Genomic DNA, 27071 nt, shown 5'->3' on the forward strand with positions numbered 1-27071 from the left:
TATGATGCAAATTTCATTTCACCTAGTTGTTTAATCTTGCCAGTAAATTTGTTATTTTAAAGTTTGTCTCTGGAAATCAGGCAGACTGAGAACAAACTCATTTGAGTGTTTGACAGAGTACATGACAGTAGTGACAATCAAAAATCTTCCATATTGTGTGTGAGGACTCAGGTAATCAGCTTTCAAGAACTAAGCAAGCCTAAATCCTTTCTATTCTATCTGACTTAAAATCAAACATTTACAACACAAACACACTGAAGTCATTATTGCAGTTTTGTTGATTCCAATGGACTTTATTTCATCTAAAAACATAGTTTCTTTCGTAAAATCATCCTTTTGTTACAACTTTCCTTTCCAACATTTCATTTTCTCTTCCTTTACCATCTGACGACATCCTCTTTACCTTTTAAGACACCTTCCACAAACACTACAAATGATAAGATGTTTATTACTGCTCCAGGAATGTTCCTAACTGTTTAATATTGGAATGCAACAGGCTACAAACTACTTTGTAAATGGTGGTTAATAAGCAATACATGGAAGTGAGTATGTGTGGTTTAATAATCAAGACTCTCTGGTCTTCAGGAATGAACTGTTTCCTCTACTCGGTGCACAGGACAGCAACTCCACGCTCGTAGAAGCTGTGAGGATCTTCCTTGGTGGCGATGTCAAAGTCAACAGTGAAGATGAGATCGGACCTGGTGAAGTTCAGGTACACGGGTAGAGTCACCTGCAGCGAGACAAAAAGCCAAATGTGATGAATGGTTCAACATTTACCAATGCAAAATCTGAATTTAACACCCTTCATAGACATTTCTATCTAAATCGTCATATCGTCCACATTATTTGATAGGAAGGAGAATATCTTGTTCATACCATGTGTCTCTTCTCAGCGCTGCTCTGCTTGATCCAGCGGAGCTGAGTGAGAGGCAGCTCAGTGGAGATGGAGGTGGACAGAGAAAGCTTGTTGTTGGCACAAGTAGCTCCCTGCAGTTTCAGACCTGGGAGAAAAAAAATGACCATGTACGCCATCAACTGGACTGCATTTTCAAGAGTAGTGCAAGTATTTGCCAGGATCTCTTCTATCTATGTTTTTAATGATTGTGACTCCCATGGGGGCAGACAAAATTGAGTCAGCACAAGTCTCGTATCTCAATTCACATGCCACAATATAACTTGTTACACAACCTGAGATTACAATAGATGACGTGCTGCTTCTTACCTTTGATGCCGAAGCTGCAGGCATCCAGTGTGGAACCCTGGGCAGTGGTCACATTGACCTCCAGACACAGCTCCTCCAGAGACCAGCTGTTGGCCTGGGCCACATACTGGCGGGTAGCGGTGATGTAAGCCTCTGGCACAAACAGGCTGCCAAGGCACACGTGGATGTTCTGGAGAGGGAGGAGAACAGAAAAATTAAAGCACTGCGAGTGACTCGGGCAATGAAAACTCACAGTTTGACTGAGGCTGTACACAAACAGTTAACAAAACAGCACCTTCAGTTCCTTGGCACCCCCGCTTGCAGCTCCCTGGGAGATCTGCTGCAGCTGTTTGATTCTCTCACTGAAGTCTGCCACCCACTGGATCACAGTCATGGCGGCTGGAACTGTGTAGCGACACCAGCTGCGAGGGAGGATGCCTGGGGAGAAAGAAAAACAGTTGTATACCAGATATTTCCTCAACGTACAAACTGTCCAAAGACACCTACTTGTTCAAGCTCCACAATGGGGAGTTTTAAGAGTGCAGTGATTTACCTGTATTCATTTAAACTTTTAACATTAGAGTGAGAAAGTAAGATTCTACCTTTAACAAGGTCACTGATGAGTGTGCGCAGGTAGTTGGTCTGCTTCTTCTTGCCCTCACACACTGAAACCACATCCGACAGATCCTGACGGACCTCCTGCAGCATCTTGCCACCCATCTTCACCTCACGCTCAAAGAACCGGAACAGTGGGTCCTGGTGTTTGTGTGTTTGGATAAAGAAGACTTTAAATCAAATATGATGTTTGGCAGATGCATCGGTTACACAAAGAAGAGCAAATAATACAACCTTTGCTTTTGTTTCTTTTCATTTTACCTCTCATTACCCTCACAAGTCAAGCAGAAAGATTTACAACAACATTAAATAGTAAAACTTCTTGTAGACCACACAAAACACTCCCCAGAGTTTTGCTTACCAACCACCTCTCCCCTTATTAATGCCATTACCTTGATGTTTTCCACTGTGCGTTTGAGTGGATTGACCATTTGGGGCATGAGCTGCAGCCAGTTGCAGGCAGTGGTGTGGAGGGTCCTCATCCAGGCCGGCTGGGCATCGGCTGTGGACGAAGTGCGCTCCTTCTTCTCCGTCTCATAGGCAAGGTCATCCTCATCCTCCAACATCTGCATTTTCAGCATCTTACCCATCATGTCAGTGCCTGCGCAGCCCGGCAGAGGGAGGGAGTGAGTGGGGGAGGGAGGTGGAAGACAAGGCCGTGGTGGGAGGTAGGAGGGAGAAGAAATTAATAGTGGAACGAAGAAATGAACAGCTTACCTCCAGGGTATGTTAATGTGAGAAGAAAAAAAGGAGTTGTACCAGACAGACAAATAAATGAGGACTACACTGGGTAGAACGAAAGACATTCAAGGCTTCAGGCAACATTTCAATCAAATGTTACATTCAAGTTCCCAAGTGGATAAATTAACTGCATTCTTGACTGGATCTGTAAAAGAAATGAATATAACCATGTAGGGGAACAGGTTTAACAGAGGAAACTAAAGGGTGGGATTCAGGTGATTCAAGGGGTGGATGCTTCAGGAGCTGGGACTGTAGGAGTTTGGAGGAGGTGTGGAACTGAACTGGACGGGGGGGGGAAAAAAAAAGAAAAACAATAAACAGGGAGGGAGGATATGACCGAGGGGGTGGGGATGTTTTGGAATCTTAAACTGAGGGTAGGTTGGGGTAATAATTCAGCAAAGCGACATGATGGCTGTGAAATACAGCTGCTGGAGGGTGAGGACACACACACCCTTCTTTTGGCAGACCACCTTTTGAAGCAGGATGGCTAAAACTACACAGCTAAATTGCATGACTATGAACAACACTGCAACCAAGGAGCTACTTATGATGTCAAGGGTGAAGATGAGTGAAGATGAGAGATTAGCAGAGGGAGCATTTGTTCTTTCCCACCACAAACACGCACAGTATTCTGCCCAGAGCAGAAACAAAAATATAAGATCTTGATCTCCCTCCACCGAGTCACCCTGTCAGGATAAATGTAAATATGCTAGAACAGAGAGAAAGATGGTTAATGATCGGCCCAGTGAAAACATGAAATCTGGAGGGAAGAACTGAGGGAGAAGAACCCCGATGTGTTGCAGTACAGTGACTGTGACAGAACCCCGGAGTAAAGATGATCACGATGATCGAGACGATCGACTTTGCCGTACCCTGAGTGGTGAGCAGGACCTTCTCGGCATTGCTGGGCAACCCAAGCCAAGATGGAGTCTGAGTGTCGGGAAGCATCTCTACCCAGTGCATGAACTCCTCGCGCCTGTAACAAAGCAAAATCACGTTTAATTTTAAACCAGTTTAGGTTCATTCAGTATCAATAACGTGGAAGCTACTAGCGTAAAGCCAGTACTGACCGAATGCCATCGGGCATCTTGATGTCCTTGTGCCCATCAACCTTGAGAGCCAGTTTGAACTCGCTGTCAAAGCTTCCCTTGGTGAAGATTCGGTCCAGGAAGGTGTTGAGCAGACGCTGGTCAAACTCATTGTCAATGCGACCACCATAGATGGACAGGGCCATCAGTGTTTTCAGAGCCGCCCAGGGTATCTTGTCTGGTGCAATATTCTGACGACCCTGTGTGTGTGCAGAAGCAATTTTATTTAAAAATTCTGTCAAAACACTATACAATCATACAGCAAATAATTCTTACATTTAAAGAGCTGTATACAATTTATGAAATAATCTCCAACCTTAGCAGTGTCGTCCAGCCAGGTGTCAACTGTGTCACAGGCAGAGCGCAGATCAGACTCTCCAAACTCGTATTTCTTGGACCAGCCCAGTGGTGCATAGCGCAGACGCTCCTGAATGACTGCATGGAACCAGGCCAGCAGGAAGTACAGACGAGCACGCTCGTTGGGAGCCTGTTAGTGGAAAATCATTAAGATTGAAAATTTGCAAGGAAGTGTGCAGAAAGCTGATGATTAAGGTTTAGGTGGAAAAGTGTGAATATTTGTGTTGGTAAGTGCAGATTAAGTCACCTTGCACATGCGAGCCACAGGGATGCTGCTGAAGGTTCTGAGCATGTTGGCCTTGACACCAGGAGGAGGCTCAAACACAAAGATACGACCGGCACGAAGCAGATTCACTGGAACCTGACAGGAAAACACAGAACAGAAACTTTGAGGAACGAAAGCACAAAAAGAAACCTGTGGCTAGTAGAAGTGTTACTGAAGTCTTCAACTCTATTCAAGATTATGAAATGTTAGAAATATTTTTTTATAAGCGTTGCTGTTTACCTTAGGGTTGATCTCCATGGTCAGGAAAAGCCTGAAGCTGGCATGAGGGTGCATGGAATGGAGCTTCTTTTCCAGCTGCATCAGCCATCCGGGGGCCAGGTGGACGTTCTCCAACATCACCCACCTGCAGGCCCGAAATAGTCAGGATACCACAACAACAAAACAAAGCATACATGCTCAGAAAATACAGAAAAGAAAAAAAAACACCCACCTGCCAGACTTGACAGCAGTGTTAATGTCTTTGTCTGCCTTATTGAAGCCCTCAGCGGAACCTGTGGACAGTGTAAAAACACAAACATTCACTACTATATCCCCACTGAACACAGGGATCATATTTGTGTGACAAGACTATGCGGTTATTCATTCCTTACCGATAGAAATAGAGGTGATTTGTTTGTTCTCCTCAGCAGCTAGATCTCTGACCAGGCCGCTGGCATCATAACCTGGTACAGAGCACATCAGCACTGGAGTGCTAGGCTTCACCTACAGACAAGAAAGGGACAATAGAAACAGGTTTAACAACACTAAAAATGCCAAACACCAAAGGAGTGAATAACTGTCAAAGAAATATTGGTTTACTACCTCACTATCCACGATATTAGCTAGGTCAAGAGGCTGCTCGATGATGTTCATGAAGGACTCTCCCAGCACCTTTGAGACGAAAATATGTGACATGGCCAGCAGGCGATCAGGGCGGAAGGCTTGAATCAGCAGCAGCTGGTGCACTGCCTGGCCAATGGGAGCTGAGCATGGAAGAGCAGAGCAGGTTGTGTAAACACAGGATATAAACCTCATATTTTAAAATCATTAATATGTTTGGTTGATGCATCATTTGCGAAATATGACAAGTCTATACACTCACTGGACTGCTTCTCCTCTGACCACAGATAAGGAACAGCCAGCTCTGGGGTGTTACTCTCAATCCACATGAAGAATTGCTGAAATCACAAAACAAAAACAAAGATATGACTATCGCTGATAGAGTTTGAATTCAAAGAAAGTTGTTTAATCAGATGCATTCTTATAAATGCAAATCGGTTAATATGCATCTTCTGCATTATCATCAAAATATTAGTGATCCCAGATTGACAGTATCCGTTTACACTCACCTCATCAGCCTGAACTTTGTCGATCAAGTCGCTGAATGCTGGCATGCGGCTGAGGCGGACCATGGCTTCACACTGCTCAGTGGTCAGACCTTTCACTTTGGGCAGAGTCGTGCCAGTCAGAACAATCTCTTTACCACGCAGGTAGTGCTGGAACTCTGTATCATATGAGGGCTCGCTGGAAAGATAAGGATTGAAATGATTCAGATTTATGTTGTTTTATCCAACACTACCACTGATTAGTGTTATACTGGCATCTTACCTGGTAATGCCCTTTAGGCTGATCTTAGCCAAAAGCATGGCAAAAGTGATGTGATCCTGGTGCAGCATACCTCTGGCTGCTCTGTTGAACAGCACCTACGTCAAAAAACAGATACAATTAGACTCAGTATATTCAAACCACCAAAGAAAAGAAATGTTCTTATTTTCAAAAATGTCATATTCAAACCTGGAAGAGGTCTTTGGTGAGGACAGCAAGTCTCTGCGTATGATCACTGATGCTCTTCAGGTTGGGGTTCTCATACAGCACAGTGTGGTAGGTATCCAGGAAAAAGTGAAGGGAGTACTGGTACAAGAAGTGCATCTGTAGCAGGATACAAAGTATTTGTTTATTATTAGACACCATAAAAGTATTTGATAGTATGTGTAATTTAAAGGGTTTCTATTAAAAAATAAATTCAAATATGGGGTGAAAGTGAAGTGAAAGTCAGATGGGTCCAGACCTGGTTCAGAGCCTCCATCGTGAAGTAGATGCTGCTGCAGGCAGAAGACAGAGACAAGTACTGCTGTGACACCATCTCAACCTCTGCCATGACGATATCCGTCTCCTCCACCTTCCTGGTCACCTCAGCTGCCTCCTTCTTCAAGTTCTCCAGTGTGGTGATGATGGTGTCATCATCAAGGATACGGCCCTTTACCTCATTGAGGGCCTGCAACAGGGACTTTTCTAGCTGACGCAGACGCAGTTGGAACTCACCTATAAGAGAGAGATGGAACCACAGTTGTTTATATGCTTTTTTTCTCCACTGGGACTCATGTCAGAGTTGTCTTGTAGCCCCTGCCATTATCATTAACAGCTAAGTCCCGTGATTGTGTGAGCACATCTCTATCTTCTAGTCTCACCCTGCAGTTTGAGGAGATCAGAGCGTTTCTCATCCACATCAGGCCTCTCAGCCTTTAGGACCTCGTTGAGACACTGGCTCTGAAGGCTGCTGCGTGTCACAGTGAAGTTGACAAATGTAACACGAGAACACAAGTCTGGTGGGAACTCGACCTGCATACACAAGAGACACCATATAACACAGATGAACTTCTTCGTACAATCATATTAATGAGGTCTATAAGAATGCAAATTTTCTTAGATAGATAGATGTATACTTATTAAAATGTGTTGAATCTAAGTGACTATCAACTCACCGTTGGGTCTCTTGTAGAAAGGAAAATGACGAATGAAGGAGACAAATCAATGTCCTGGTCTCCCAGGGTGATGAGGACACGTCCTCCAGTCCTGCGGACCTCTCTGTTCAGCACCGGGTTTAGGATGGGGTCGTAACTTTCTACATCCTTTAGGACAAAAAAAGAAGAACTGACTATGAATAAACAAATCCTTGATGAAAACAAGTTATTGTGAGTAAGTGGAAAGTGCACAATGAGATGTTGGCTGTGTGAGGAAATTGTTCATACCTGGACCAACAGTGGGTTTCCGAAACGCAAAGCACTCTCCAGGTTCTTCCTGAAGGCATCGTCCAGGAAACTGGTTCTGGTGATCTTGCGATCTTTGTACTCATTCATTATGAACTCTGTGGCCTGGCCTGATGGATCAATGATCAGTGGATACCTGGAAAAGGCAATAGCACAGAATTGATCAGCATGGGATATGAACTCAACCCAAGGCTAATTTATGCTCAGGAATACTTTGTAATGTTTTTAGGGTTTAAAAAATACTATGTCAGAAGAAAAAGATACTGACCTGTTGAACCTCTTGAGCATGATGGCATTCTCAGTGCAGAGATCATCAGCTGGGAGGGAGTTGGCTTGCCAGCGGAGCCTCTCATCAGCATTGGACAGATACTCAGTTCTGGCAATGTCTGTACGGAACTGTGTGGAACAAAAGTGATGCCAATCAGATATTAGAATAAAACATGTGACCTGACAGTATGCAATACATTTTAAGTCTATGTGAAAAGTTAAGTAAAGTGCTTAAGTGCAGATTTGGTGTTTTTAGACCATGAACCAGAGTAACAAAGAAGAAGTTCCTACTATTGGTGATATGACTGTGGTATAAGATGAGTGAGTGATGGTCAATAATCACTTGAGTCTTGACTATCCAGACTTTAACTACCTGAATGTTGGCCTGCTGCAGGTGGTGAGACCATGTAGTGAACAGGTTCTGTCTCATCTGCTGTTCAAAGTAACCAGCATATGTAATGAAAGCAGCAGAGAGCAGACAGTCTCCAGCAATGGTGGACATCTGGTTCTTGAATGTCTCGCTGGTCTTCTCCCAGCGGTCCCTTTCAGCTGACAGACTCTTCAAAAGGGCTGTGCTGCGGTTCACCTTGAAGGGGAGAGTGAGAGTTCAGAAAAATGCTGCCCCACTTTTAATTTGAGATTAATACAGAGTGAACTAAAGATTGGTTTGATGATCAGTTACCTTAGCCTCGACTGCAGCCAGGTCAGCCTTGATTGCCTGGGCCTCTGAAATGAGGACGGCATACTCCTCCTTGTAGCGAGCGATGCTAGCCTCCAGGTCTCTGATCATCTGCTCCACCTCCTCTGCCTTCGTCTTGTTGTCCGTGGCGTCATCCTCAAGCTTCTGCAGTTCATTACGCAGAGGCTCCACGCGCTTCAGCATGTCGGCATAATTAAGCTAGGGAAATGATAGAAAAAGCACATGTTAAATGGAGTACTTTATCCAGTCAACATCCGCTTTCATATTTTTTCTAGGTTTCCTTACCTGAGCGATTGCCCATTTCACCATAGGTCCGCAGGCCAGAGATGCCCTATTGACGCCCTCATAGTTGTAGCTCGGGTTGGAGAGGTAGTTCTTCTTCATCTTGTCACGGATGGAGTCACTGGATTCAGTGGAAAAAGTCCAGTCAGACATAGTTTACACAGTCAAATACTTCAATGTGAAATGTAAAATGTGTTGAAGTCAGGAATCAAGGAAATTAAATATTGCACAAGATCATTTAGATTTTTGAGATGGGGAAGGAAAGCGATTTCTACTACCTTCACTGAAAGAAGTTAAAAATCATGTCAACAACCACTAACAACCATAGTGGTCGCTGTAACCGTCAGCTGGTTTTCTGATTAGGCAAAATAATATACTACAATCAAATTCTGATCATGGGTGTCACTTGATTAATACACTGATTGATTGATATAATTTGTGCTTCCATTAAGGACTAGACAGACATTTTGACACCGGTACCTCATCTCCTCAGAGGAAAAGTTGACTATGCTGCTGATGAAATTGTCCCTGATAATAACTTGTCTGATTTTTTTCCAGTCACTGGTCTCCTCGCCCAGCATGAGGCAGATAGACTCCAGGGCCAGCTTGACTGCAGCTGGGGGATTGGTCATGGCCCGCACTTCTACTAGGTGCTGCCGCTTAATAGAACTCACCGCTAGTTAGGTGGAAGGGGGAATGTGTTTGAAAGAAAGAAGAAGTAGTACGAGGAGAGGGAGAGCATACAGGGCAAGGAGTCAGAGAGAGGAAGAGAGAGAGAGGGAGAGAGCTTTAGTGAACAACTCCAGAATTGTTTTTTTCTTATTTCACCTGATCTCTTCAGCAGAGAAGTTAACAATAGTGGGGATGAAGTTCTCTCTCATGATGATGGATCGGATCTGCTTCCAGTCAGTCGTGCTCTCTCCCAGAAGCAGGCAGATGGACTCAAGGGCCAGCTTCACAGCCGCTGGTGGGTTAGCCATGGAACGCACCTCCACCAAGTGCTGTTTCTTAATGGACTTAACAGCTATCGGCATCAGGTGAACAAGGATGGGGATTATGAAAAGAACGGGGCAGTGATGAAGGGAGGATGAAGGTTAAGTGTAAGTTGTTAACCAGAAGCCCTTCACCATGAATGACTAAGTGATAACATTATAGGATTACATCATAACATTATTTGAAGAATGGCAAGTAAACATTGTAGGACATTTATAAAAGTCATATTCTTATGTAAACTCATTCTGTGACAACAAAGCAAATATAGTATAAGGAAAGTTGTGAGGAAATACAAGACTGTACCATTCTGAGCCTCAATAACAGCAGGCTCCACCTGGTCCAAGTCCTCTTTCACACTCAGCTGTTTGTCCTTGATCACTTCCTGCTGCTTGTACACAGCTTCCTGGATCTCCTGACTCATGACCTGGAATCAGATAATGGTATATAGTATAAAGTATATTTAAATGTATCAGTTAGACCAAAAGTACAATGCACACAGACAAAAGGAGGACTACACTAAACTGCTGAGAGCTCAGGTTTGTCTTTAAGAAGAAGAAGAAAAATCATCTTTCTAAGTGTAAAATTCCTCTGTACCTTCTTCTTTTCAGCCTCCTGCTGGTCTTTGACCATCTTCTTCAGTTTGTCATTGGCAGCAGCGTTCTTTGCCTCCAACTCCTGGCTCTTGATTCTCAGGTCACGACGGAGCTCCTCCACCTGGATGAGGAGGCACAAGTAGAATAAGGGAGAATGAAACAAGCAATGACACCATCTTAGTTGTGGAGAAAAACTCAGGTTTAGAGAAATAGGTGGAATAAAATGACACATAGATACAAGCACATTCAAAGTGAAGTAAAATACAAAATGAATGTACCTGATCGACAGTCTCCTTGATCTTGCGTAGACCAACGTTCAGATGCATCTGTTGCTCCTCCAACTCACTGCGTTTCTCATTGAACAGGTTAGCATACTGGTTAATGAAGTCCAGGTAGTGACGAGGAGTGATGGCCATTGTGTGACCACCTCTCTTAGCCAGACGGTTGTTAGCCTGTATATAGCGAAAAATGAATAATGCATTAGCAAGCTGTTAAATGTAATACTTTTGTTTAAAATGCCCAACCTGGAAACATCCCTACCTGGTGTAGAGTCTGGTGTACAAACACACAGCCGTTGACAATAGCTTCGCGGTGGGATGGTGGCTGGGGCAGTTTGTCATATACAATGGGCATGTAGTCGGGCACCTTGTAGTTTGGTTTCTCCAGATCCATCTTGCTGGTGAACTCCTTACCCACCTGGTACAGGGCCTCTGTGGACCAGTCTCCAAACCAATTCAGCACGCACCTAACAAAAACAAGGGGGTTTCAGTTAACTCAGAAACACAATCTTGTAATTTTAAAGTTGTAGTATCTAGCCTCTGCCTGTGATGTAATCAGTTAATGTCCACCATGTGTATGTGTACCTGTTGAAGAGGGCAGGAGATGTGGCAGCCCTGTCCTTCAGGCCCTCTGAAGATGGGTTCATGGTGAAAACAACATGAAGGTTCCTGATAACCTGGCTGGTGAACCACTTGTACAGCTCCTCATGTGTGTCAAGCATCAGGCCCTCTTTCTGGGCTCCCTCTTTACACTGAGTCATCAGGGTGGCATACTCATCTCCTTCAAACAGGCCAGGAACCTACAAAGAAGAATTAACATCAACATCAGGAGGCAGAACCCAAATACAAGCCTCAGAAAACAAAAAGACACTAATATCATCTTGTTCTCAATAAATTGAAGATCCAGATGACAGTTACCTCTCCGTTGGCCAGCAGTGTGTTCATTCTCTCAAGGAAACCAGAATCCAGCACGTTGGATTCATCCATGATGAAGGCAATCTTCTCATTCTTGCATCCTGAGCGACGGAGCACTGTACGCAGGTCTTCATCAAAGTCCTCTCCAGTGTACTTCCTGTGTACCTGAACACACACATATACAAAAGACGAATAAACACAGCAACAAACGTAGTAATATGACCAAAAATATCTTCACATGTTGAACCAACCTTGATCTGGTACACACTAAGTCCGTTCATCCATGCTACAAAGCGAGACAGAGTCGTCTTTCCTGCTCCGCTCACACCAATCAACAGGAGATGGCCCTGAGGCTGACGGAAGATTCTGGAGGAGGATATACAGTTTTAAAAATGTACTCCAAAACAATTATTTCAGACCTTAAAGTAGACAAAAAGCAACTAGAAGTCAATCAGGAGCTGGAGGGGCGTTTACTCACCGGTCAATTCGGAGGACATGGTCCAGCACTTCATTGAAGAGCACCAGAGGAACATCCAGCTCCTCCTCATAGAACACCTTCAGACGGGCCTTCACATAGTCCCTCAGCTCCTCCTGTTCCACTGGGATGTAGTCCTGCATCCACAAACAATAAACTCAGTGAACATGGCAATAAAAAAATGCTGAAGATTTGAGGTCAATTCTCAATATTTCAAAATATTTAGAAAAGTAGGAATTTCTCATCGTGGTCAGCCTATCTATAGTTTACCTTGGAGAGCCAGTTGCTGTAGAGAATAGGCCTGTTAAGGGCCTTGTCCTTATCAATGTTGGGGAAGTGTTTGAGAGCAACCATGTCGATGTTTTCATCTGTCCACCTTCTCTCTTCATCACCAACCAGCCTGGAAAAAGGTTAAAGACAAGCAACCTTATCATCACATTGGCCATTCTACTCTTTTTACTGCATTTATTACCCACTTTACTATATCAAGACTCATGAACACTTTCACATCTAACAGATTTACTCTAACCATATGAGCCCTCTAAAACAACACCATGGATAATAAAAAAAAACAGTCTCCTCTTGGAGTGTTAAAGCTCAGCCTCACCTGTCCTGGAAGAGACGGAGGGCTTCATGGGCCCAAATACGGATGAGACCCTCCACAGGCAGAGTCTCAAGTGGCCGCAGGGCCTCGAAGATGCCCCTCACCCAGCGGGTCATCTCTCTGGGAGAGTAGATGTAGTGAGGTTGGGTGTCCTGGGTGAACCGCTCCTAAATTAAAACAGGGATTGAAATTAGACATGCAGACAAACTAGTACTAGTACGAACAAAACAAGTTTTCTGTGACGCATGTACAGATCCTTGTTTTCAACGTACCTGAGACATGGTATAGAACTCAACCATAGCAGCAGTAAGAGGCTCTGCATAGGTACGCAGAGATGGGATGAGGCGCAGCATGGCACGATTGAAGGTTCCATAAATCTGGGTTAGAGAGGCTGGGCCAGGATAGTCCACATACACCACAGGAACATGACGCAGGAACCTAGAAACAGCACACCACCAAATGGTCACTGTTGAGCTATTCTAATTAATGACATTGTTTTAAGCATGTATAAAGTCTGAACTGTACCTGTGTGTAAGAGGCTTTCTGCCAGGGTCAGTGGGAGGATTACAGGCTCCAACAAACTGGATCCTCTCCAGTTTGACCCAAGTCTGGTCTGAGGTGCGGTAGAAACCTCCATGTTCAACCATCTGCAAAGAAAACACAATATCTATTGTTAAACTGAATTTAACATAAAAGGAGGGATACCAAATTTTACGCTGCCATGACAGTCACAATTTTGTGTTGTAAACAATATATCATACCTGTCTGATGAAAGAGATGACTCTCTGTGTGCAGTACTTGTCCATGTCTGGCAGATTGATCTCATCACAGAACAACACCAGCCACTTGCCCAGCTGGACGGGGGCGAGGACCACACCGTTGGGGGTACGGCGGTACTCGCAGTAATGGTCAAAGGTCTTCAGCAGCAGCTCTGGGGTAGTGGCACTGGAGAAGTTCAGACCCACAACCTGGTAGAGTGGAAAGAGAATGTGGAAATATTGACGATGTCCAAATCCTTCCTACATTTTATCCCATTTTATTTATACTTTCATCCAGCCTCTCACCTCCATATCAGGCAATGCTCTGAGGGCACTGAACAGAGTCATGGTCTTTCCAGAGCCAGGAGGTCCACATAGCACCAGTGGCTTGTGCTCTGCCAGCCAAGTGTAAAGCAAAGCTTCATGGCGAACAGTGTCCAGGGTGGGAACCACAACATCAGGGGATGCTACCTTGTGGGTCTCTACTTCAATCTGGGGCACCTTGCCCTGCCAGGACTGCCACTCACCCGTGATGCACACCTGCAAATTCAAAGTAAACGGCATAATAGTCACTTGACTGCAGTAGTTTTCTTTGGCCTTTTTTGTTTTTTTTTGTTTTGTTTTTTTTACTCAAGACAATGTTCAATAACTGTAACTAAGAAACTGTACCTCGTAGTCGATGATGGGGACATTAGGTGCAGCAGGGAGGGGCACAGTGGTGATGCGACGGATGTACTCTCCCAGCTCTCCCCTTATCTTCAGCCGCCCGTCACCAGAGAAGGACCACAGCACAGCGTAGATCAGATATTTCTGTAGAGAGATAAAGCCACAAATTGATCAGTTTTAACAAAACGCATGCATGTTTTGCAGTGATTAAGTTACAAGTTTGAATAACAATACAATCATAATAGAAAGCAAAACATTACCTGCATGTATTTCTCTAGCTGATCAATGGGCATAGGGAAGTCAGGGTGGTTGTTATTGTAGAGTGCCACATTACGGCAGGCCTGGTGCAACATTGAGAACAGGGAACCCAAGCAACGCAGGCGGGTAAAGTCCATGATGTGCTCCATCTTGGAGGCATGCTCTAAGGCCTTGATCACCAGGCCTGTGGAAGTGAAGTAAGGCTGCAGGACAGCTGCAGCATCACGCTGGATCTAATGTAAAGGGAGGAAAAAGGACATTGGTTAAATCAAAATAAAATATCCTCATTGAATAAATTGCTGCAAATTTTTCTTGTTTAAGAGGTCTTGTTTTTGTAACTGTGTATTTTATTTGCTTTATTTACCTGCAGCATCGGCGATGCAGTCTCTTCTTCATCATCTGTGCCCTTCCTCTGTCGCTGAGCTTCATCCTCTCCCTCATCCAATGGGATGCTGCGTATGCGAGCCAAGAAGTTGTTGAAGATCATGTCCGTGCTGAGGACGTCCTCACTGAACCAGACCATACCACAACGAGACACAGTGGCCAGGGTAGCATACTTCAGATCCTGTACTTCAAACATTACACGCACCTACACAGAGAGAGTAATTTTAGGTCAATCCAACAATATAGTCTAAAAATTAGATAAAAACAGACATTTGTATTCCAAGTGCCATGCACTTACATTTGGTGGCAAGCTGAGACGCTCTCCATTGGGCAGGGTGAGCAACTTGTTGTCATCCAGGACTGAGTTAAGATTTTCAACCCACTCGGGGTCAACATCACCATCAAAGATAATCCACTGACGTTTCTGCAATTCTCCTCGAACATTGTCAATGATCCTGAAAAAAAAAAAATGGAAAAATATTTTAAACCACAGTTATTTTTCAAAAAGTACTACTGAAGAACATACAGATGACTTAGCTGACCTAAGTAAAAAAAAATGTGTTAGGGAACTCACTTCCTGAGGATGTGCGTGAACAACCCATCGGTCCATTCACGGGTGTTTGGGTCCAGTGTTCCGTATAGATGGTCCTTGCTGATGGCCTTGGGATCGATGATGTGGGCCACACCCTCAACACCCTCCAGCCTCTCCAGGGCCTTGAGCAGCACCCTCCATGCCATGGACTTCCCACTTCCTGAGGGTCCCACCATCATCAGACCGTGGTTGATCTGTGTGATCTGGTATAACTGGAGCACCTGGAATGGGATGAATGGCAATGTTTTAGGACAGTGCAGGCAGAGCTGTACAGCTCACCATTTCTGGTCACACACAGAATGATATACGTTGACAGAATTTAACTACATACCTTCTCCACCCACATGCTGCCCACATCGTCACCGTCTCCATAGGTGAGGTACATCTCTGCACATACTTTCTTCAACTCCTCCCTGAGAGCTGTCATCTCTCCACGTTGATACTGGACACCAGGGAAGACGTCTGACAACAGGCTGAAAAGCAGAGGGATGTCCTCTGCCACCAGCTTGGGAACCATGGTCTCGCAGACACTCTGGATCAGGATCTACAGTAACAAGACACAGACTGGGTGACACAACCGAAAGACAGCACCTCAAATTTTTGCTGAATTTCCAAAACATCTAGAAATTCCATACCTCCTGTTCGGGAAGGTTCTCAGCGATTTCGTTCTCATCAACGACCTCTCCACGCTCAAACTTCTCCTTTTTGATCCTCTGGATGCGCTCACGCTTGACATTACCTGCACTGATCAGCACACTCTTGAGAGCTCGGAGGCCGAAATCGTAGTGACTCTGGGATGACAGCTGCTCATCACACAGCCTGAAATGGAGGCAAGGGATAAATTCAGAGAAGGAAGGACCTTCAAAATTCTCTCAAAGCCAGAACCATTTTTCTTAAACAGTACATACTTGAAGAAGGGCACAATCTTCTTGGCCAGGATCTCGGCTGTGCGGAAACCTTGAGAGTACAGCATGACCTGAGCAATGAGCTGGCGGTCGGGCTTAGTCATGGCCAAACTACGGAAGAGCTTCTTCAGATTGTCTGGCAGGTTAGAGCGGCCAGCGTAGCCAGGATTCATGGTGATGAAGATGGCCATGTCTGGACTGACCTTCACCTGCTTGTTCAGGAGCTCTGTGGTAACTGGCACACCTGAGGAGATGACAGATATATAGTTACTCACAATGTAGTTTTCAGGGAAACATTTTGTACAATTTGTGTTCTCTTTAGTGCATATTTCTCTGAAGAGAGGTGAGCCATTTTGTTGAATCTCCTTGGACACCTCTTATAAAGGCAACTGGTGTTCAAAGATACTGAACTGAATTTGGATATTCTTATAAAAGGACATTCTCTCTACAAATTATGACATTTACTATTTGTATTATACTTACTCCTGTCTCTGTTGGGGTTGCTGTGCTCCCTCAAGGCAACCTGGATGTACTGCACCTGCTGGGAAACGGCAGAGAGCATTCTCTCTTCCAGACGGTTGAACTCGTCGAAGCAGCCCCATGCTCCCACCTGGCACAGACCCACAAAGATACGACCCATGGCCTAAAAGAAAAGAGATTTATTAATCTAAATGACCAATACGAGAAACAGACATGCTCTTTTAAAAAGAAAATGGTAAGGACAATGATAGCTGTGTACCTGGAAATCGAACGTTTCGTCACAGTTGAAGACCAGGACAAAGCGACCCAGCTGGTGGCCGAGAGCTTTCACTGACTCAGTCTTCCCTGTTCCAGCGGGACCTATATGGATGATAAAATACAGATTAGATTAGATTTAAAAAAAAAAGATTTCATTTCTTGTGTGTGTACAAAAAGCTGTCATACCAAATGGTGACCCTCCGAGGCGGGCCTCCAGAGCCTGGGTCATGGTGAGATAGCATCGGTCTGTCAGTGGGGTCTGGACAAGCTTATCCTGAACACCCAAGTACTCGAAGCCATAGTTGAACTTAGCATTGGCCATCTGAATGGAAAGCTGCTGCAAGACATCTGTCTGCTTGGGGTCAAAATAGAAGCGCATCTGGCTGAGCCACTCGAAGGACTTGGGGTTGTCAATCTTGTTCTTGATCAGAGTCCTGGTCACGTCACGCTGGTGCACCAGCTCAGTGATCTACAACAGAGTAGAACAGGGATTAAAGACACATTTTCACATTGGAAAATATTTTGTAAGAATGATTGGGAAAAAAGAATCCCACTAACCAGGTGCTCCAGTTTCCTCCTACGGAGTGGAGGCTGCTCCATCAGCACAGTGTCAGCCAACACGTTGAGGGTGGCCTCCACATTTGTCAGCACTACCTGCATGGGACTCATGTCCCCACCGCCAGAGATGGTGGTCAAGGCAGACTCGATGTTCTCAGACCAGGCAATCTGAGTGGACAGGACCACCAGCTGGGCCTGTGAGGAGCAGAAACAGTGTAAAATTACAAAAATAAAAACACATGACCTGATTTCCATGTATGCTGAATAACTATGCACAGAGTAAATAGTGCCAACCTGGTAACGATCAATCCAGCTGATGTACTGACTCAGGTCAATAGCTGTACCCTTGTTGAAGGATGTGACCTCTGTGACAGACTCAGCTAGCAGCTTGGCCAGCGTCACCCTCATCTCCTTCTCCACCAGCGTCAGCCACTCGTTGATCTTGGGGTGCTCGGTGATGGAGACTGGTGTCTTGTAGAGAATCTCTTCACCCTCGCGGGAGGAGATTCCAAGCACCACAGTATTGTCCTCATTGAGCAGGATGCTAGAAACACCAGCAAACATCTTTTTGAAGTGCTTCTGCAGTTTGGCCACATTTTTGCTGTTGCCGATGATTTCCAGTAAGTCCTCGTCTCCCACGAAGTAGAACCTGGAAAACAAAGAGAGTGTGATGGATCATTAAGGATAGTTAGTGAATGAATGTGTGACAGTGTGCGACACAGATTTTTTTTCTTGCTCTGTGATTTATATCTTCTTACCTTGGGAATGAGGATCTTTCTCTCTCCAGGTATTCTCCAAGGGCTTTCTGGATTTTTCCCAGAAGGTCAGCCAGTCGCTCCAGAGATCTCTGCACTCCCTGTATGTTCAGCACATCCATCACTAAGGGAGACTTTGACACCTTCTTCATCAGTGCCAAGAACTCCGTGCTGATACTGTGGAATAAAAACAGAGAGGCAAAATAAAGTGTGTTCCAGTATAAAATATTGTTCCAGTTAAAAAATGTTCTGCTTTGTTAAAATAAAGTACTAAAATAAGGGTACTTTATTTACCTCTGGAATCTCTGCGTTTCTACAGGCAGCAGATGTTTGATGTCAGCACTGCCGGTAAAGATGCCTTCAAGATAGACCCAGCGACGCTGGACATCAATCCAAACATCAAACAGAGCCATGATGCGATTCAGCTTGTCCTCCCAGCTCAGAGCGTCTTCCTCAAACACCTGGGAGAAAGAAAGGAGATAATCATGGTGTTGAAGCAGTTCTGACAACTTTACTTTAAAATTTTAAAGAACACAACATGTCTTTCGGCTTACCTTGTAGTATGGAGATAACTTCATGGCAGACACACTGTTAATATGTTCTTTGACCTTGTTAAAGAGGTCATCCCAGCCTCTAATCAAACGACACTTGTTCTGATAGTTCACCAGGTCCAGCTCATATGAGTTCCACACCTCACGGATCTGAGGATTGATAACTCAGAATTATTATCAAAAAGGTTTATAAACCAGAGCATCATTTTTAATAATCTGCAGATTATAAAATAACACTGCAAAATATCTTGAGGGTCTTTCTCTCACCTGTTTGAGGAACTCCTCCAAAGCCATTTCTCCCTGGGCTACCAGGAGAACATCCTTCACAACCATCTCATTCTTCTGCAGATCTACATCCCAGATCTGTCCCAGGGTCAGCTCTGATGGGACCCAGTTCACATGCAAACGCTTCATCAGCTGCTTCCAGTGGCGTTCCTTCAGAGCCTCTGATTTCAGCTCAATCACCAACATGTTGACCTGGTCAGAGGAAGGAAGAGGACAGGAATTAAATAATCCATTTTGAGTTTTCTTGTGAGCAAAGATTTGTGCTTAGTAGGAAAAACTAGCTGCCTGACCTTGAGGTATCCTTTAAGCAGCCTCTGGACATACTCGTAGGAGGCATACTGTCTCAGTCTTGCTTGGAAGTTCTTCAGCTGGTTCAGAAGAGCATCCAGACTCTGACGAAGCTACAAAACACAGACACAAAAATAGTTATGTAGAATTTGACAAATAACTTGAAGTTCAAATGTGATCTGCAAGATAATTGTCCATCTGTTACCTTGCGAGGCTGTACAGACACCCATGGCTGCTCTTTCATCTGGTCAATCTGCTCCCAGATCTTTGACAGCTCAGACCAAACCTCCTTCAGGTCATGCAGCTCCTCTAGTGCCACCTAGAAAAAAAAGGAAAAAAAAAATCAAAAGATGCCTTTGTTTTCTTAGGCATCGGTACGGTTTTGAAACATCTATATAACTAAAAGATAAGAGCTGTAACTCTTAGCATTATGGTTTAAATATAACTGCAGGCATTACCTGCACCCTCTCTTCACTGCCGCTGAGCAGACCAGTGTCAGTGAGCTCAAGGGCTTCTTTGGCTCGGGCACACTTCTCCCTTTCATCTTTCAGACGGCCAAAGTTGCCCTCATAGATGGTCAGAGACTGAAGAGCTTCCTCTGGACGCAGGTTACCCTGGTGATACAGAATAAAAGTTTAACATAACGGAAGCCCAAGATTTTAATGTCAAAACATCTCACTTTTTTTTACAAATATTTCAGTCACAAAAGCAATTTATCTTCATCAGTTATGAGTTCACAAAATGTATTCTAGGAGGTTAAATCTAATCAGATGATTTAATTTCTCTTACAGCGACTGGTTTGGTCTTCTCCCAATCATTAAGCAAGTCAGTGGTGCGGTTTTCCACAGCTTTGTCCTCCTGGACGATCTTCATCTGCAGGTTGGCCACCTGCTGCTGGATAGCAGTGTCCTTGCGCTTCATTATGTCACTAAAGGCACCCCATTCACCTTCGATGTTGTCAATGTAGAGCCAAGATGGAGGGAACTGGAATCTCTGCTTCTCCAACAAACGCTGTCCATTACGGAACAACTAGGGGTAAAAGGAAGATGAAGCCGTTTAGAATAGCAAAGGATTTTCTTAAATCCTGCCGTGATGCAAAATAATGAAGGAATGATTGGATATTGAACGTTTTAAAATACATATCTGATCACTTACGTCCACATTTTTCTCAAACTGTTTGATCTTGCGTTTCAGGGTCTGCACATATGTAATGAAGTTGACGGCATCTGATGTGCTGGCTGTGTCCACAGAATGTTGCTCCAGTTCTTGACGAGACTGTTGAGGAAACAAAAAGAAACATGATAAGAAAAAAAAATCTAGTTTGTGGAAATCTTCTGATAAGTGTATTCTCAAATGTTACCTTGGAGATCTGGGCATGGAAGTCCTGCATGTTCTGGCCGAGCATCTGACCAAACTTGCTCAGCACTTCTTTGTGCCAGGAGTCATACTTCAGGTTCACCTTGGACTGGACCTGTGTTCAGGGACAGATACAAATGTTAACGCTTGCCTAAAAATAAAAGTTAAAAGTATCAAAAAACAACCGCTTTATGTAATACACTCTTACAGATGATTGTTTGAGAATTGCTGTTCTTATATAGGACCCTGAACTGTAGGTCATTATTACCTTGCCATAGTCGATGACCACAGGTCCAAACTCTTTCCGTGTCTCTGCATTGTCAAAGGTTCCACGTGCTTTGCGGATCTGGACCAGCAGAGCCTGCCACTTGGTGAGATCTTCACCCAGGCGATTGTAGATGTTCTCAGCTTGCATGTCCCACAAGCACTGGTACTGCAGCCACACCTGGACAGGGGCAACAAAGGGATGAATCCTCAAAAAACAATTTACATGATAGTGTATATTATACCCATCTATGATTAGAAATAAAAGTTATTACACTTTTGTGTTGTCATAACAAGAAGACTCTTACCTTGACATACTGTTCCACCTCATTGACAATGTCTTCTACTGCATTGTAGGCCTCCTCTAAAGCTGCAGGGCCATCTGGCATCCTTGTCAGGGCATTTCTGTAGAACTTCTCCTCCTCTGACAGCTCATAGTGAACCCCCACCTGGTAAGAAAGGACAAGTTAGCTTTGATTAAAGCAAAAATATAACAGAATCCATTCATATAACTTAGTTTGTGTTTAGCAGATACATCATTCCAAGTATCTTGTGCTTTTTTTGCATATCACAAATATGCAGACCTTCTGCAGTGGGAATCACAGCCTTATTATCAAAACCATTCAGAAATCTCTACCTGGTATCTCTGGCTCTGGATCCTAGGAAGGGAAAGGATGACCATCTTCCAGGCAAACATCTCCTGGTAGAGCTTGTAGCGACAGTCTTCAATCGGTGGGTTCAGGTAGATCACCTGGTTGGTAATCCTCAGCTCATGGACAACATTCTGATAAAAGAAAAAAATGACATTAGTCAATCATCTGTGTCAATGAATCCAAGGTTTCACAAGTAATGTATGACTACAACAAAACAACAGAGTCACTATTGTCACAACGGCTACCTTGATCTTGGGTTCCCCTCCAGGTTTGTGGCTCACTTGTGGAGCCTCAGTGTCCATGTCAACATCAGCTTTGTCCTCTATCTGGCCACGGAGCACCTGGGTCCAGGCCTTAAGACCAGCCTGCAGACGCACTCCCAGGATACGTTCAATCTATGAAAACGAAACAAAAAAAAACCATCTAGTTTGAAAATCATTCATGCCCACCATATGTAAAAAGAAAAAATAGAAATGTTTTGAACATTTAAACCTTTCAAACTGAAAATAATAATGAAATGAAAATAAATAATTCTGTTATTTTGTGGTGCCAACCTCAATGTCAAGCTTGTTGACCCAGATGGGCAAGTTGGAATAGGAGTGGAGATTGAGGTCGTCCACAGCCTTCTGGACTCTGCTTAGGATGTCGGTGAAGGTCTTGTGATCAAACATGCATGTATCCAGAGAGCGAACCTCAAGATCAATCTTCTCCTCAATCAGCAAGAGGTCATCCACCTGGAGACAAAACACAGAGCAGAAAAAAAAGTTTACAACTAATGTTTGGAGTATTTAAACAAGAGCACTTGATTCATTCTAAAATGACACTGAGGAGAGTCTTTACTTCTGCAGGATATTACAATTTTACAGCAATAGATCCTTCACACTGACCTTCTCCTGGAAGTTGAAGACAGTCTCAGCCAGCCTCTGAACATACGGATCCAGCTTGTAGGATTCCCAGACCAGAGTGATGCCTTCAGTAATGAGGACCTGAACCTCTTTCTTCAGTCCAGCCACCAGCAGGGAGATGGAGGACCTCTCCTCCACCTTCTCACAAGTGCGCTCATACGTGCGCACACTCTCGATCAAAGAGATGGCAAATGGGTACAGCTGGTTAGCCTGGTGGGCTTTGTTGACAATAGCCAAAGGAACACGGAAGCTTAGCCATTTAAGGTTGCGGACCTCTTTGGACAAGGTGATGATTTCTGGGAGGAAGTTGACTTTAAGCTTGAGCATGTTCCCAGTACGTCCACGGGCACGGGTATTTTCGATGGTGAAGATGCGGCCAGACACACCAAGATTACGCTGCTGTACCTGAATTACAAAAGAAAGGAAGAACACATATTTATATACAGAACAACTACTAAAAATAAAACTTAAAAAAACTTGAACTTAAAAATCTTCTTGCCAAATATATATGACATTTGATTACATACCTTACGAGCCCAGTCATCAAATATCTCTTGGGTGTTCAGTTTAGCCCTGAAGCTGTCTCCATCCTGTTTCAGCTTGAGCCCCTCCACATGGTTCTCCCAGCCTTTTCCCAGGACATCCTCCACTCTCTTCATATACGCAGTCAGCTGACGATCGATCTGCTTGGCCCAGATGATGGAGCCGGACACAGGTGGCAGGTCTCGGACATGGCTCATCTTACAGGCCTGGCTCTGAGGATACTGCACTTTAAACTTGTCGTGCAGTGACTCAATGTCATCTTTTACACGCTGAATGAGCTGCGTCTGGTACTCCCGGATGGCACCGCGGATGTGGGGACGCACAAAGAGAGCGTTAAAGCGGGAGAAGATGCGGAACATTTCGTTAGCATTCTTGGCGGTTCCCAGCTGATCACGCAGGCGGGCGGTGATACGGGTCTCCACACGGTCAATACGTTCATCATAACGCTTCATGGCAGCTTCCCAGGCTTCCATGCCCTCCTTAGACACATCAAGGCCATCGACCTCTTTGACATTCTCATATGCCAGGTTGACCTCCTCGATAGCATTGGCATCAGCAGCATCAAAGAGAACTCCAGCTACCTTCATGTCCTGAGGCTCAACTGTCTCCCCAGGGGCATGTTGTGGCACAGCAGACACCTGGAGATAAAAAAAGAAGATGAATCATTTCTCAGTCAAGTGTGGATAGAGCCAGATATTAACTAACAACATTAAAGTGACCATGAAATAAATAAATACTGGAAAAACTGATGATGATTTACCTGAGGCCTCAGCACACGGACAATCACAGCTCTCAGTTGCTCGTGCTGCCTTCTGAAACGCCTCATGTGATCCAGACGTGACTGAAGCTTCCTGTGGGCAGGGCTCAAACGCCACACCATCTTCAGGTTCTCCTCTCTCTTTCTCTTCACAATGTCCCTCAGAAGCACCTGCAGTTTCTCATACTCATCCTCCCAGGTCTGGAACACCTCAAAGCATGCCACCATCACCTGCACAGGGACATTTGAATTGGCATTTAAGAAGACATCTAAAATTTTGAGTAATTAAGTAAGCGTGTACTTCTAGGGGGTTAAATGCAATAAGCTTTAGTGTCAGCTTTAGACCCAACCACACCAACCTTTTCAAATTCCTCGTAGGCAACGTGCATGAGCTTCCTGGTGCCCAACACCTTGAGGAGCTGGGAGCTCAAGTCCCTGGAGATGGCCTCCACCAAACGCAGTGCTCTCTGGATAGGGTACTTGGTGTTCCTAATCTTTTTCAAATGAGTGAATATGGCCATCAGGGCCTGGCGGATCTTATCAAGCTCTGAAGCAGAGAGCAGGTCATTGAGAGGGAAGTCCTTCATCAGAGGATTGTAGTCATTGACTGTTTCCACAGCTTGTTTGAGACCTATGAGAAATACAGAGAGGACAAACAAATTAATCATTCTGCGGCAGCAAAAGTGAAATGAGCCAAAGGATAATTTTTTTCCACTGGTTGCCACCCACCAGTGTCAGTGTCAAAGCTGACAGTAGCATGGAAACGTTTGCCGTGTTTGAGGATGTCCAGTGTGAGCAGAACCTCAGGGCTCTCTCTCTTCTCCTGGATTCTGTTGAGGGCTCTCTCCAGATTCAGCCAGAAACTTATCTCTTGCAAGGCTGTGCCTGATGCTGGGTCACGGTCAAGCTTCGTCACCTTACAAAAGTACAGGTCCAGACAAATAAACCCAGTTATGAGTTTTGGAGAGAAAGAATATTTTTCCATATACCTGTAACTTCTTACATTAAGTAGAACATCATTGTTTGGTTTGTGATGGGAATATGGGAATGTTTCCTACCTTTTGGATCTCCCTGATCCACCGGTTGACTCCAGATTGCAGCTGGTTGAGGAAGGTTGGGTCCTCCACTTTGTCACCAAAGTCAGTGACCTTCGGCTTCTCCCCACGGTCATACAACTGCTTGGCGATGTTGGCGATGATGGGGTGGATGAGCAGGCTGATCTCAGGAATTTCAATATTCTGCTGCAGGTGGAGAAGACCCATCTCCAGCTCAGCAATCTTTTTCTCCACTGAAGGTGCCATTTTATCCCCATCTCTATAGGATCAGGAGAGATTATAGTGTAAATTAATCATCCATCAATATCATTGCAGGTTTATGCCTAAACTCTTCAGAAGAAAAGTTTTAACAAAATATAAAGACACTTTTTAGGATTACCTGTCTGCCTTGCCAGACTCGCGGATGTAAGACTTGAAGAAAGGAGCAACAGCATTGCTGATGAAAGAGTGGAGCGTCTCGTAGGGAGAATCTTCGCTCAAGGTCAGAACTCGAACTTGGGTTGATATGGGCTTGTCTGCATCGATGACGCCTGTCCTCTTGATCAAAGCCAAGCTGCAGTTAAAAAGGGGGAACATTTCATAGTTTAAGATTAATAACACTGTGGGGATGAGGGCTATGCAGTAAATTCAGAAATAGCTTTCTTGATTACATGTTCTGTGAAAATAGGGGAGCACTTCAGATATAACAGCATGGCTTAAAGTAAGACAAATTTACCTGTTGGACTTGATCCCGTAGTGTATGTCAATGCTGATGTTGTAAGTGATGCACTCCTTCTCCTCCTCTCCTTCATCTCCAACGTCCTCTGTGTAAATAAACAAACGGCTCATAAAGTCATGTTCTACACACTGCCAGTCTTAAACGATGCATGTTTGCAATAACCAGAGATTTTTCACCACACAAGTTACTGTTTTAAGACTCTCCTGAAGCAGTAAGGACTGATAGTTCAAGCCCAACAAAATGACTCTGCTGCTGATAAGTATAAAAAGTCACGTTACAGCAGGATGACAGTGCAATCTGACACTTATCTGCTTCCATCCATTTATGTCCCCACCCTCCCTTCAGAAGTGAGGTCATGGTTTGAAGGAAAAGATAGCCATCTGCAATCACTGCACTGCAGCATTTGTATTCTTAGCGCAAAAGCATGAATAGGTTGGGGAAGTTGCTCTCTGGCTGAGAATCCAAATCCGACAGGCTCAGACTGCAGCTGGTCATGTTCAGTATCAGGGGATCAAGGTTCAGCACTAAAAATATTAGGAAAGGCAAGCGGCTCTGAAGCTTAATTCGCCTGGAGAAAACTGCAGATCATGTGTTCACTGACACAAGTTGGTTCACATGATAAAACCCCAAGAAGGTGAAGATAACATGACTTGCAAGTGGCAACAAAAGATTCATTCTTCTTCAATGAATATGATGTTGTTTGAGTCATTTTTATACCCAGAGCCTTTTTTGTTTAATAAGCACAGTGTGTTTGTTCTGTTCACTTTTACACAACACAACTGTTGTCTACAAGTATTGGCTGAATGTGCTTTATAACTACACTACCTTAGCGAAATGTTTATAAAATACATCTTTAGATTAGATCTCGAACACTGAGCAGCTTCATTGCAGTGTATTGTGATGTCAGCTTTTTTTCTTCTTCTCCTCCCCACCCAGTGTGGCGTAGTTGCCTTACAGCTAACATTGTCATGGCTGGTGATAGCAAGCTAGGTTAGCACTGTTATCGAGCCGGCTGTCAAATAATGCTCATTAGCTCACATGCACTGTAAACTTAGCTAGCTAATATTGGATTTAGATACATTTCGCTTGTGAAGAATGAATGGTCGGGGCACATTGCGTTCATGTTGTTGTAACACTGAACGGTTATTGTTACTGAAATAAAACTAGCCGGCTAGTCGCTTCTGCCTGGATGTACCTTTCAGTGCACTTCTCTCGACAAGGATGGTGTGGAGCTGGGGGTCTGCCAGAAATTTCCTCATCTGCTCCACGGCGCTCTTCTCCTCCAGGGCGGTTTCCAGTGAGGCCGGGGCCTCGCCGCCATCTTCCAGGAGCAGCGGTACCAATTTCCTAATGTGCTTCTGCAGCACAGAGGTGTCAGCGACCGTCTGAACGGCCGACACCTCCATGGTGCCGGAGTTTTCCTCCGTCCCCCCGCCGTCAGACATGCTTTGAAGCGGTCAACGGCGACCGGTCCGGGTGAGAAAGCGAACAAAGAGACTCGGCTGACGTTAACAGGATAACTGCCGCGACTACAGAGCTGGTCAGAGGCTGACTGCCGCTGTCAGAACGCCGCAACTGGTACCGTCAAATTTATCAGCGCGCAATGGATTGTGGTACTTGTAGTTCAAGAGTGCAGAGTACTCAATTAGACTATGCTGGCC

The 27071-nt window shown here is 44.5% G+C and overlaps 1 protein-coding gene across 2 annotated transcripts; it reads right to left on the reverse strand.

Moving 5' to 3' along the window:
• Window positions 1-266: 266 nt before the first annotated feature.
• On the reverse strand, window positions 267-26855 carry dync1h1 (dynein, cytoplasmic 1, heavy chain 1). 2 transcript variants are annotated; one of them, XM_037071776.1, is made up of 78 exons: window positions 26606-26855; window positions 25408-25495; window positions 25072-25245; window positions 24696-24951; window positions 24367-24553; window positions 23997-24268; window positions 23641-23868; window positions 22865-23518; window positions 22320-22742; window positions 21987-22166; window positions 21678-21827; window positions 21417-21563; window positions 21088-21228; window positions 20784-20960; window positions 20520-20630; window positions 20315-20434; window positions 19949-20188; window positions 19618-19773; window positions 19365-19478; window positions 19162-19272; window positions 18854-19063; window positions 18590-18736; window positions 18330-18496; window positions 18039-18212; window positions 17575-17929; window positions 17281-17475; window positions 16909-17191; window positions 16724-16824; window positions 16468-16627; window positions 15988-16228; window positions 15715-15898; window positions 15411-15623; window positions 15062-15300; window positions 14786-14942; window positions 14468-14692; window positions 14106-14336; window positions 13849-13989; window positions 13486-13719; window positions 13183-13389; window positions 12947-13068; window positions 12694-12859; window positions 12425-12588; window positions 12088-12217; window positions 11821-11954; window positions 11594-11708; window positions 11346-11507; window positions 11013-11227; window positions 10690-10894; window positions 10428-10601; window positions 10151-10270; window positions 9860-9980; window positions 9392-9587; window positions 8567-8684; window positions 8264-8479; window positions 7955-8167; window positions 7583-7710; window positions 7297-7450; window positions 7030-7176; window positions 6736-6886; window positions 6336-6589; window positions 6062-6196; window positions 5876-5970; window positions 5617-5791; window positions 5370-5445; window positions 5090-5250; window positions 4879-4990; window positions 4719-4779; window positions 4508-4631; window positions 4250-4363; window positions 3962-4132; window positions 3628-3845; window positions 3430-3533; window positions 2209-2417; window positions 1804-1957; window positions 1497-1639; window positions 1223-1391; window positions 877-1001; window positions 267-730 (listed from the first exon to the last, which is right to left on the reverse strand). In XM_037071776.1, exons 1-78 carry the CDS (start codon window positions 26853-26855, stop codon window positions 602-604), a joined length of 13923 nt encoding a protein of 4640 aa, XP_036927671.1. In that variant the 3' UTR covers window positions 267-601. The 2 variants fall into 2 exon arrangements, with proteins under 2 accessions (XP_036927671.1, XP_036927672.1); XM_037071777.1 differs by lacking the exon at window positions 9392-9587 and adding an exon at window positions 9044-9239 and having other exon boundaries at window positions 602-730.
• Window positions 26856-27071: the final 216 nt, after the last annotated feature.

This window comes from Acanthopagrus latus, chromosome 16, assembly GCF_904848185.1.
Source record: "Acanthopagrus latus isolate v.2019 chromosome 16, fAcaLat1.1, whole genome shotgun sequence".
Lineage (NCBI taxonomy): Eukaryota > Metazoa > Chordata > Actinopteri > Spariformes > Sparidae > Acanthopagrus > Acanthopagrus latus.